The 14,153-nt window shown below is 35.7% G+C and overlaps 1 protein-coding gene across 4 annotated transcripts in view; it reads right to left on the bottom strand.

Moving 5' to 3' along the window:
- Positions 1-14,153, bottom strand: part of ptprc (protein tyrosine phosphatase receptor type C) — a 67,130-nt gene that overhangs the window by 40,109 nt on the left and 12,868 nt on the right. For 2 of the 4 annotated variants that reach the window (XM_030131719.1, XM_030131720.1), the window contains exon 2: positions 5,710-5,724. In XM_030131719.1, the coding sequence (XP_029987579.1) occupies positions 5,710-5,724 (15 nt within the window). Of the gene's footprint in view, positions 1-7; positions 200-5,709; positions 5,725-14,153 lie in introns of all 4 variants that reach the window. The other 2 variants (XM_030131717.1, XM_030131718.1) reach the window with 2 other exon arrangements.

The following is a 14,153-nucleotide window of genomic DNA, read 5'->3' as shown; positions in this document are numbered from 1 at the left end:
ACGTTACCGGACGAAGTGGTGGTGAGGGCGGATGTTTGACTAGAGGGGGGAGGGGTGAGTGGAGGAGAGGAGCCGGCTGAGGGCGTGTCTGTGGGCTGGACCGATGTGGACCCAGTGTGTGGAGGAGAGGACGTAACGGGCTGAGTGACAGTCACAGAGTGATCTGAGTTTGTGCGTGGAGGTGAGGTGGGCGGTCCTGCTACAAGTACGGAAAATCAAACATCAGGTCACATGATCACAGCGATGCCGGCCGTTGAACCCAGGATTCACACATGGACTGAGCCCAGCATGTAGACCACATGGACTGAGCCCAGCATGTAGACCACATGGGCTGTAGACCACATGGACTGTAAACCACATGGACTGAGCACAGCATGTAGACCACATGGACTGTAGACCACATGGACTGAGCACAGCATGCAGACCACATGGACTGTAGACCACATGGACTGAGCACAGCATGTAGACCACATGGACTGAGCTCAGCATGTAGACCACATGGACTGAGCACAGCATGTAGACCACATGGACTGAGCACAGCATGTAGACCACATGGACTGTAGACCACATGGACTGAGCACAGCATGTAGACCACATGGACTGAGCCCAGCATGTAGACCACATGGACTGTAGACCACATGGACTGTAAACCACATGGACTGAGCACAGCATGTAGACCACATGGACTGAGCACAGCATGCAGACCACATGGACTGTAGACCACATGGACTGAGCACAGCATGTAGACCACATGGACTGAGCACAGCATGCAGACCACATGGACTGTAGACCACATGGACTGAGCACAGCATGTAGACCACATGGACTGAGCTCAGCATGTAGACCACATGGACTGAGCACAGCATGTAGACCACATGGACTGTAGACCACATGGACTGAGCACAGCATGTAGACCACATGGACTGAGCTCAGCATGTAGACCACATGGACTGAGCACAGCATGTAGACCACATGGGCTGTAGACCACATGGACTGTAAACCACATGGACTGAGCACAGCATGTAGACCACATGGACTGAGCACAGCATGCAGACCACATGGACTGTAGACCACATGGACTGAGCACAGCATGTAGACCACATGGACTGAGCACAGCATGCAGACCACATGGACTGAGCACAGCATGCAGACCACATGGACTGTAGACCACATGGACTGAGCACAGCATGTAGACCACATGGACTGAGCACAGCATGCAGACCACATGGACTGTAGACCACATGGACTGAGCACAGCATGTAGACCACATGGACTGAGCTCAGCATGTAGACCACATGGACTGAGCACAGCATGTAGACCACATGGACTGAGCACAGCATGTAGACCACATGGACTGTAGACCACATGGACTGAGCACAGCATGTAGACCACATGGACTGAGCCCAGCATGTAGACCACATGGGCTGTAGACCACATGGACTGTAAACCACATGGACTGAGCACAGCATGTAGACCACATGGACTGAGCACAGCATGCAGACCACATGGACTGTAGACCACATGGACTGAGCACAGCATGTAGACCACATGGACTGTAGACCACATGGACTGAGCCCAGCATGTAGACCACATGGACTGAGCCCAGCATGTAGACCACATGGGCTGTAGACCACATGGACTGTAAACCACATGGACTGAGCCCAGCATGTAGACCACATGGGCTGTAGACCACATGGACTGTAGACCACATGGACTGAGCACAGCATGTAGACCACATGGACTGAGCCCAGCATGTAGACCACATGGGCTGTAGACCACATGGACTGTAGACCACATGGACTGAGCACAGCATGTAGACCACATGGACTGTAGACCACATGGACTGAGCACAGCATGTAGACCACATGGACTGAGCTCAGCATGTAGACCACATGGGCTGTAGACCACATGGACTGTAAACCACATGGACTGAGCACAGCATGTAGACCACATGGACTGAGCACAGCATGTAGACCACATGGACTGAGCTCAGCATGTAGACCACATGGACTGAGCACAGCATGTAGACCACATGGACTGTAGACCACATGGACTGAGCACAGCATGTAGACCACATGGACTGAGCACAGCATGCAGACCACATGGACTGTAGACTACATGGACTGTAAACCACATGGACTGAGCACAGCATGTAGACCACATGGACTGAGCACAGCATGCAGACCACATGGACTGTAGACCACATGGACTGAGCACAGCATGTAGACCACATGGACTGAGCACAGCATGCAGACCACATGGACTGTAGACCACATGGACTGAGCACAGCATGTAGACCACATGGACTGAGCTCAGCATGTAGACCACATGGACTGAGCACAGCATGTAGACCACATGGACTGAGCACAGCATGTAGACCACATGGACTGTAGACCACATGGACTGAGCACAGCATGTAGACCACATGGACTGAGCCCAGCATGTTGACCACATGGACTGTAGACCACATGGACTGTAAACCACATGGACTGAGCACAGCATGTAGACCACATGGACTGAGCACAGCATGTAGACCACATGGACTGAGCCCAGCATGTAGACCACATGGACTGTAGACCACATGGACTGTAAACCACATGGACTGAGCACAGCATGTAGACCACATGGACTGAGCTCAGCATGTAGACCACATGGACTGAGCACAGCATGTAGACCACATGGACTGAGCTCAGCATGTAGACCAGATGGACTGTAGACCACATGGACTGTAAACCACATGGACTGAGCACAGCATGTAGACCAGATGGACTGAGCACAGCATGCAGACCACATGAACTGTAGACCACATGGACTGAGCACAGCATGTAGACCACATGGACTGAGCACAGCTTGTAGACCACATAGACTGAGCTCAGCATGTAGACCACATGGATTGAGCACAGCATGTAGACCACATGGACTGAGCACAGCTTGTAGACCACATGGACTGAGCTCAGCATGTAGACCACATGGACTGAGCACAGCATGTAGACCACATAGACTGAGCTCAGCATGTAGACCACATGGACTGAGCTCAGCATGTAGACCACATGGACTGAGCACAGCATGCAGACCACATGAACTGTAGACCACATGGACTGAGCACAGCATGTAGACCACATGGACTGAGCACAGCATGTAGACCACATGGACTGAGCACAGCTTGTAGACCACATAGACTGAGCTCAGCATGTAGACCACATGGCCTGAGCTCAGCATGTAGACCTGGGCTATCCCACACACTTCAGTTCTGGGGCCACATACAGACCAGTGGGAGCTCCAATAATAACAGAACATATAAATGATGGCAACAAACTTTACTCTTCGTTTTAGAGCAAAAAAAGTTAAATTAAATTATGAAAATGTTCACATTTACAAACTATCCTTTCACAGAAAATGTAAATAAAATGAAAAACTTGTAATTTCTTAAGAAAAGTAATTGCAGTTTTACTAATATTCTGCCTCATTTATCGTTATGATTGACAGATCACAGTGGATCTACAAACATTTAATGACAGGCAGAATATTGGCAAAATTCCACTTACTTCTCTTAAAGCTGCATATCACTTTCGTCACCAATTTTTCATCAAATCTGTCAAACCCCAGTCATAGCCTAAGTATCACGCATCCATAAGTCTGTTTGTGATTACGCACCTTGTAGAAGCCAATAATGTAATAACAACTGATAACATAATAACGGCCGATAACGTAATGAATCTGCCATTTTTAAAATGTAATAGGCCAATAATGTAATAAAAGCCTTGAACCAATAACGTTATAGCTTTTGGCTAATAATGTTATAACTTATTATATTACTGGCTCAGTTATTACATTTGCAATTTTTTTTTTTTTTTTTTTTACCAGGCCCATAATGTAACAACCAGCCAATAAGTTATAACTTTATTGGCCAAAAGTTATTACGTTATTGGTTCAGGACTTTTATTACGTTATTGGCCAGATATTACACTATTAGCCAATTAAATTTTAAAAATGGCAAATTTAGTACGTTATCAGCCGTTATTAGCTTCTACACACCTGAATCTCTTCCCTCATGGTGAACTATTTCGTAGTGTACTCCACCATAAACACTCCATTTGTTTAAAGATAGAGCCGGTAGGTCACTCGGGCATTTTTGGAAATTTGTCACGACGTGCATTGTGGGAAGTGGAGCTCCACTCAGCTACAGTAGTAAGAGGAAATGAAGCTGTTTCAGTGTTTGTTGCTGCTGTGGTCATAATGTGGCTGAGAGGAGCTCCACTTCCCACAATGCACGTCAGATTATTCACATTTTTTGTGAAAGGACAGTCTTTAAATGTAAACATTTTCATGTAATTTTACTTTTTTGTACTAAAACAAAGAGAAACATTTTTTATTGCCATTATCACCGCGCCCCCCAAAGGGGAGACAAGAGGGATAGTTTTTGGTTTGGTTTGTTTGTTTACACTTTAGCAGCAAAACTGTTGCTTGAATTCATACCAAACTTGATTTATAGATTGCCTGTGACCCAGAATAGATCTCATTACATTTTGGGAACAGTAGGTCAAAGTTCACATTTTTTATGAATTTTTCCAAATATTTATATTTTTTCCCCATTTACTTATAATGGGTGAAATTTCAAATATCTGCAGCAGCAAAACTATTACTTGAATTCATACCAAATTTAGTTCATAGATTTCAAGTGACCCAGAATAAATGTCAATACATTTTGGGAAAAATAGGTTAGTTATCATTTTTCTTAGTTAGATAACTTATAAGTTTCATTCTGAATTTCGTTTCATAGTTTTGTTGATTCTTATTTATTTCTACGTGCACTGCTTACGATGTATTTAGTTTTTTTTTGTTTTGTTTTTGACTTATTTCCTTCTTTTAATTAATTTTGTTTATTTTATGATTGTATATCATATTAGACGCTGTAAGTACTTTTTTTATTTCAAGTCTTTGGGGAGGCCCACGATAAACCACTTTGGTTTTTGGCTTCCCCGGCATGTCTTTTACTGTTATTATTATTGTGTTTTTATTGTCTTGTATACATGCGAATGAACAATAAACAAAAAACAAGTTTCAATTGTTTATGATTTTTTTAATTCTTTTTTTTTCCCCATTTACTTATAATCGTGGAAATTTCACATGTCTGTAGCACCAAAACTATTAGTTGAATTCATACCAAATTGGGTTTATAGATTGCCAGTGACCCAGAATAGATGTGATTACATTTTGGGAAAAACAGGTTAAAGTTTCAATTTTTTATAAATTTTTTTTTACATCTTTTTTTCCTCCCATTGACTTATAATGGGTGAAATTTCAAATGTCTATAAAAACATCAATTTTGTTTCAATTTACCTCAAACTTGTCACATATATAGAGGCAGTTGATATGATGACATCAGCTGGATCGATGGCAAAACAAGTGACAATACGTGTGAGGGGCGGGGCTAGTTGTGCCTGGAACCCCCAGTTTGTAGGTAATTTTGATAGTATTTTACTGCGCTCATCTACTTCAGATCCAACTGGTCTGTCCGTCAAAATGTGGAACCTGAACTAAAATGATGTTAATATGCTTGATTATGAATATCTTTAATGTCATTTTTGCATTTCACAAATTTATCCCACGGGCCGGACAGGATCCTCTGGCGGGTCGGTTTTGGCCCACGGGCCGTATGTTTGTCACCTATGGTATAGATAGTGTGTAAACTTGTAGATTTCAACTTACCTGATGGGCCTTGACCTGGAAATAGAAAAAAAGAAAACTGTCAGTAACATTTAATCATTTAAGTGCACAGTATAACTCTTATAAAGAATAAAATGGGAGAATACAAGGTTGATTCCATGCAAAAGAAGGTCAGAGGGGTAAGCATCTGCAAAGACCAAAGCAGCGTCTTGTGTCACAGAAAACTTTTCCGGTGTATTGTAACCTGGTTGCCATGACAATGCAACAAAGAACCACTTGCTATTTCAGAGTAAACCGCTGTTTCCTGCCTCGCACTGAAACCCAGAAGCTCCACGTCGTTACAAAAGCAGCCTCCCTTTGGCCAAATCTGCCGCTCGTTTAGAAGAACAAACCCTTTCACAACAGTCTGTCTGCTCTTGTAACTTCATTTTTAGACGCTAGAGAACGGTAAAGTCATCAGCAACAAATACTATTGAACACAAAGACTTCAGCTCAGAGCTCCCACCTGCTTTGATGTCATAAAAAATATCATAAATAGATAAATGTGGAGGACGTGGAGAACAGAAAAGTCCATTATTTCAGCTCTAACTCATAACGAACTGAGCTCAGTGTGTGTTTGAACGTCTAAGCAGGATGGAATATTCGATTTTATTGTCGCCTTATGTTTTTCGTTTACTTAATTTGTTGTTTTGTGGATTTTCGTGCATTAACTGTGTGTTAATAAATGTCGGATCTGAACTGGACAGAAATTAAAATGCAAATATAAATAGGTTTAATGCCATGATATGAATATAGGTTTAGTTAAAATTACAACTGGTTAAAAATGAAAACCTTTAAAAATGGCATTGCAAAATATACCACAGGAGCAGAGGTGGGTAGAGTAGCCAAAAATTAGACTCAAGTAAAAGCACTGTTACTTTAGAAACATATTACTCAAGTACAAGTAAAAAGTAGTCATCCAAACAATTACTCAAGTAAAAGTAAAAAAGCACTTAATGAAAAAATTACTCAAGTACTGAGTACTTCCTGAGTAACAACTTATTTATTGTTCTTTTAAATTCAACAATTAATAAATGAAATGTTAAAATAAAATATATAGAATACATGTGGGAACATCACAGCTAGTTACAAATACCTCACAATAATCATCGTAGGTTCCATCACTTTAATATTTCTAGTCTGTTTTTATGGAGGCAGATACTGTGCATGTTTTTCTATTTACTTTTACGAGTTAGCCTACATATCTTTATCATGACATATCTGCCCCTTCTGTCGAATTTCTTTAACTCATGTGAGTCTTGTGAGTTTTTGGCGGAAATCTTTCTAACAAAACAAAACAAATGGTTCATCCATTAACAAATAACCAAAAGTAAAAGTAACAAGTAGAATGTGCACCATTGTAATGGAGTAAAAGTAGTGTTTCTTCTTCATAAATATACTCAAGTAAAAGTAAAAAGTATGTCATAATAAAAGTACTTTTAAAAGTACAATTTATGTAAAAAGTTACTTAAGTAAATGTAACAGAGTAAATGTAATGCGTTACTACCCACCTCTGCACAGGAGGCAAAGCAGTCAAATTCTATGCAATGTGTCAACCTGTCTTATCAAATATTAAAAAGATGGACACAAACTATTTGTCATTGTCACTAAGGATATATATGTATTTATTTTATTTTATTCTGTTTGAATTACTGCATTTTATTTTATGTGTTCATTTTGGATGTGTGCGTTTATATATTTTTGTTGGAGTATGGGGTGCATCAGGGTTGGGACTCTGTTTAGAGTGGAGGTACATGACTATGTTGTTATATTTTATGCACATTCAATTGTACAGTTATCATCACTATGATTGTGCCCTATTGTTTTATGCATATTTATGGTACTTGGCTAAACTGTTTCTATCTTATAATTTATTCATGTTTTTAAATGTAAAGCATTTTGGGCTTCTTTATGTTGTTGTAAAGTGCGATATAAATAAACTCTGATTTGATTTGTTACAATATAATAATGTTACAATATATAAATTCAATAAAAATAAAACTTAGCAGAAAAACAAAATGTCATTACAATCATAATATATATTAAGGCAGGGTTGTCGAACATGAATATGTGAAATGCAAAAATTACACTAGACATATTAACAATTAGTGATGTCAAAATCAGATCACTATGATCTAAAGTGGGTCAGACCAATAAAATACTTCATAATAACCTGTAAATAATGACAACTCCAAATTTTCTTCATTGTTTTAGTGTAAAAAAGTAAAATTACGTGAACATTTTTACATTTACAAACTATCTGTGCACAAAAATGTGAATAACCTGAACAAATATGAAAATATAAGAAAAATAAGTGTAATTTTACAAATATTCTGCCTGTTATTAAATGTTTTGTGTATTTGTAGATCCACTGCGATCTGTAAGCTGTGATAAACACGTGGAAATGATCAGCCGAGGCAGAATACTGGTAAAATAGCACTTGTTTTTCTTAAGAAATGACAGTTTATTCACATATTTTCTGAAAGGATAGTTAGTATACGTAAACATTTTCATAATTTCATTTCACTTTTTTCTAAAACGAATAGAAAAAATCTGGTGTTCTCATTATTTACAGGTTATTCTGTTATTACTTTACTGGTCTGATCTACTTTAGATCACATCGGTCTGAATGTGGAACCTGAACTAAAAATCAATTTGACATCCCTGTAGTGACAGCTGGTTTTACGGATTTTTTTATGAATATTTGAGGAGTGAAAACTGTTGGTGTGGTCTGACCAAAAAACTAAACCTGTTTAACCCATAAAGACCCAAAACATCCACTGGAGGCCAAAAGCACCTACTGATCTAAAATATTTAATACCTGTTGATCCACTAATCCTGTCAATACGTGTAAATAATTGGTGTGAAAAGCAGTTTATCATTTTTTCATGGTCATCAGATATAACCCATTTGGACGTTCAGAGGCTCCGTAGTTACCATGGAAACACCATCATCTTCTACAACATTGATTCATCAGTAAAACCCATGGATTTGGATCGATGACAGTGGATGGACACATTTGGTTTATATATATTAAATAATAAATAAAATGAGCAAAAACGAAAAAAAAAAAAACAAAAAAAAAACTTTACAGAATCCTAAATAATAAGAAAAAAAAAAGCACAGCACTGACCAAACATAAGTAAAATAAATTAATAAATAAATAAATAAGTTGGATCAATGACAATGGATGGAGACTCTTTTTTGAATGTTCAGTTATTGATAGATTTGCTGAAAAAGTCATTTTCTCTTCAGTTTTCTCTGTTTTTATACAATAACATTTGAAATTACTCTGAGCTTTAATAAACATCTACATGATCAGCTGATTAAATATAGGGAATAATACATGATTTACACAGAAAAATGCAAAAAGCAGAGGACATTATGACAATAAATGGTGATAAATCATATGAGAGAGATTAAATAGAGGGAAAAATTCATTTGGGAACTGACACAAAAGTAACACGATTAAAACAAATTAAATGAAATAAAGCTAAGTTAAAGGATTACTTTTCCTCTTTGTCTTAAGAAAACAGTTTTTAATTAAACTCTGGACCAAATGGGTCAAATATATTCAGCCTTTACAACCAGATTTTATGGAAGTCTGAACTGTAACTTTGACTTCACCTTTTTCTCATTGTTTTGCATTTATTTTAGTTTTCAACCTCATCTAATCCCTTTTCCCTGACTGTATTTATTTTGTCAATTTGTACACGTTTTCTCTCCTAATATGTATATAGTTACTGAAATGTATAAAATATGTGCATGGCAGTGGGTCCAAAACTGCTCTTGATATTATACATGTTATGCTCTGTCATATCAATCAATCAATCTATCACAACATTTTTTGCAAACAGTCAAAACCGACAGTTCATTTTGTAATAGCACAGCCCGGAAGCAGCCCTCAGCTTATAAACGGGGGCCCTTAAACGTGTGATAAGACACACAACTGACAATATAATCTTTGACAAATTAAAATGTTCTAAATAACCACTAACATATTTTAAAATATCTACCCTGAGTCATGTGATGAGAAAGACAATTTACATTATAATTTATAATAAATTAAAATGTTCTAAATACCAACAAACACATATGTCATATAAGCTGCTACTCCAAAATGAAAAAAATATAAAAATAAATAAAGCTAAGTTAAGATGGTGTGATCAGTCTTATGTTTGGGAAAAAAAAAAAAAAAATGCACACCCCGGAAGCAGTCCTCAGTTTACAACTGACATTATAATCTTTAATGAATTAAAATGTTCTAAATAACAACAAACATATTTTAAAATATTTACCTATCTACCCTTAGACATGTGATGAGAAAGACAATTTACACTATAATCTTTGATAAATTAAGATGTTCTAAATAACTAAAAACATACATATAATATAAACTGCTACTCCAAAATAAAATTAAATAAATAAATAAAAATAATAAAATAAAGCTAAGTTAAGAGGGTGTGATCAGTCTTACTTTTGGGCAAAAAAAAAAAAAAAAAAGCACACCCTGGAAGCAGTCCTCAGTTTATAAACGAGGGCCCTTAAACGTGTGATGAGAGACACAACTGACATTATAATCTTTAATAAATTAAGATGTTCTAAATAACTACAAACATATATATAATATGAACTGCTATTCCAAAATAAAAAAAAATGTAAAAAAAAAAAAAAAAAATTAAATTAAAAAAAAAAAAAAAAAAAAACAATAATAAAATAAAGCTAAGTTAAGATGGTGTGATCAGTCTTACTTTTGGGAAAAAAAAAAAATGCACACCCCGGAAGCAGTCTTCAGTTTATAAACGGGGCCCTTGAACATGTGATAAGAGACACAACTGACATTATAATCTTTAATAAATTAAAATGTTCTAAATAACGACAAACATATTTTAAAATATTTACCTATCTACCCTTAGACATGTGATGAGAAAGACGATTTACATTATAATCTTTGATAAATTAAGATGTTCTAAATAACTAAAAACATATATATAACATAAACTGCTACTCCGAGATAAAAATAAATCAATCAATCAATCAATCAATCAATCAATCTAAGTTAAGATGGTGTGATCAGTCTTACTTTTGGGAAAAAAAAAAAAAAAAGCACACCCCGGAAGCAGTCTTCAGTTTATAAACGGGGGCCCTTAAACATGTGATAAGAGTCACAACTGACATTATAATCTTTAATAAATTAAAATGTTCTAAACAACTACAAACATATTTTTAAATATTTACCTGTCTACCCTTAGACATGTGATGAGAAAGACGATTTACATTATAATCTTTGATAAATTATGATGTATATAATATAAACTGCTATTTCAAAATAAAAAAAAATACACATAAAAAAAAGAAAGCAGAGTTAAGATGCTGTGATCAGTCTCACTTTTGGGCAAAAAAAAAAAAAAAAAGCAGCCAAAGTTTTTAAAGGATCTGCATGAGTCACTCCTTCTCCATCACTGAACAAATGAATCTTATTAATCGTCTGCGTTCTTAGACCGTTTTTGGTCATAAATGCCTCACATGGAAAATGTCGTTTGCTGATATTCTGTCGTTCCTTGTGCTCTTTTTCTCACTGCTCTACGGTGAAAGGTGCTGAACAACAGGCGATGAGTGGAGGACAAGTGAAGGCAACAGTGCCAGGATGTGGTTTAGCACGTCCCTGTTGAACTACTGAGCGCACATGCATGCTTTTTGCACTGACATTTCACCCTGTTCGACAGCCCACAGAACTGTTATTAGCCTTGTGGTGACGGAATTTTTTTTATCATTTTTGCACATAGATGTAAACTTTAAGTGTCATTTAGATTTATATCAGAATATAATTTCGATGCAAGGGCTCAGGCGGCTGCAGGAATAAAAAAAATAAACACTATATATGCAAAATAACAATAAATATGCATATAAAAACTGTGCATCCAGTCATAAAAACTACGATCAGTAATGAAACGATGGTTCAAGTTATAGGATCTATGTTGTATCTACTGAAGATGTTTGGTAAAAGTTGGTAAATGTGTTTCTGGTAGTGAAAACAAGTGACAAAATAACATAAAACTATCTTATTTTAGTCATTTTCATCTGTTTTTGCAGACATGCTGCATGTCGACTGTTCAGATTTAACGTCTCATACCTTAACAAATGATTTTTTCTCTATATTTAACCATTACCAAGTGATTTGACACCATTTACTCTAACATTATCTTACGTATTTTTCCAGTGTAACTCATGTTTTTTCCTATATTTTATCCACAGATCATGTAAATGTTAATAAAAGCTCAGTGTAAATTCCAAAGTCATTGTATCAAAACGGAAAAGTTGAAAGAAACGTGACTTTTTCAGCAAAACACAGTATATCATTAATTCTACATAAAACCAAGCATCTCCGATAACTGTCATTTTATTTATTCGTGGTTAAACATACAGTGAATAATAGTAAATAATATATTTTGCTGAAAATGTCAGTTTTTCTTCAGTTTTCTCTGATTTGATATAATAACCTTTGAATTTATTCTGTTTTCATGAACATTTACATGATCTGTGAATTAAATATAAGAAAATACATGATTTACATTGAAAAATGTGGAAAAAATACAGAGGATAATGTTATAATAAATGGTGATAAATTGCTTAAGAAAGAATAAAAATAGAGAAAAGTTCATTTGGGAAGTGACAAAAATAAACCCTGAGTCTTCATGAGTTAAATGGAACCCGGTTGGTTTTCCTGGTATTTACTTTTTTTTTCTATTCTTAGAACAGGATGAAAAAACATAGTGAAATATTCACATATTACATCAGCTTCTGTGTGTTCTCATGAATTTTACCCATGAACGACAAAAGAGGAAGCAGAAGTAGAGCTTCTGTTTGAACATCACAGCTCAGATGAGTTGGTAATTTAGTCCTCTAACTGCTGCTGCTGCTTATTATTATTATTATTATTATTATTATTATTATTAATAATAATAATAATAATAATAATAATAATAATAATAATAATAATAATAATAATAATAATAATAATAATAATAATAATAATTGTATATCATTGTTAGGACTGTTATTACCGTCATCACTTCATTATAATTTTTATCCAGTGATTATTAAACTATATATTTAAATACAAATTGTGCATACTATAATATTATATAACATAAGATACTTCAGCTACTTATTATTATGATTATGATGATGATGATGATGATGATGATTATTATTATTACTTTGCCACTTGTTTCCACTAATACTTTCCAATGTGTGCAAGTGTAATTTTTTCACTACTGTTTTTTATAGTTATTATTTTGCTATTTTCTTGTTGTACTTCTTGTGTGTATATACTTTGTTTGTGCTGCTGTTGGAACCTCAGTTTACTGGCGGCTCTGCCCAAAGGACCAGTAAAGGTCTATCTAATGTAATGTAATGTAATGAAATGTACTGTAATGTAATGTCATCTAAAGTAATGTAATGAAACCTAATCTAATTTAAAGAAGCCTAATGTAATGTAATCTAATGTAATGACATCTAATCTAATATAATCTAATGAAACCTAATGTAATACAATCTAATGTAATCTAATGTAATGAAACCTAATGTAATGTAATCTAAAGAAATGGAACCTAATCTAATGTAATGAAACCTAATGTAATGTAATGTGATGAAACCTAATCTAATCTAATGTAATGAAACCTAATCTAATCTAATGTAATGAAACTTAATGTAATGTAATCTAAAGTAATGACACCTAATCTAACGTAATGAAACCTTATGTAATGTAATGAAACCTAATCTAATCTAATGTAATGAAACCTAATGGAATGGAATGGAATTTAATCTAATCTAATGAAACCTCATGTAATGTCATGTATTGTAATATAATAAATCAAATGTAACGTAATGTAATCTAATAAATCTAATGTAATGTAATCTAATGTAACCTAACCTAACCTTATCTAATCTAACGTAACCTGACCTACCCTAACCTAATCTAACCTAATCTAGTCTAATCTAATCTAATCTAACCTAATCTAATCTGACCTAGTCTAATCTAATCTAGTCTAGTCTAATCTAACCTAATCTAGTCTAATCTAATCTAACCTAATATAATCTAACCTAGTCTAATCTAATCTAGTCTAATCTAATCTAATCTAGTCTAATCTAACCTAATATAATCTAACCTAGTCTAATCTAATCTCGTCTAGTCTAATCTACTCTAGTCTAGTCTAATCTAATCTAACCTAATCTAGTCTAATCTAATCTAACCTAATATAATCTAACCTAGTCTAATCTAATCTAGTCTAGTCTAATCTAATCTAATCTAGTCTAATCTAATCTAGTCTAATCTAATCTAACCTAATATAATCTAACCTAGTCTAATCTAATCTAGTCTAGTCTAATCTAATCTAGTCTAGTCTAATCTAGTCTAATCTAATCTAATCTAACCTAATCTAGTC

This window comes from Sphaeramia orbicularis, chromosome 4 (assembly GCF_902148855.1).
Source record: "Sphaeramia orbicularis chromosome 4, fSphaOr1.1, whole genome shotgun sequence".
NCBI lineage: Eukaryota > Metazoa > Chordata > Actinopteri > Kurtiformes > Apogonidae > Sphaeramia > Sphaeramia orbicularis.
Note: the sequence above shows the minus strand (reverse complement) of the source record. Positions and strands in the feature narration are given on the sequence as shown.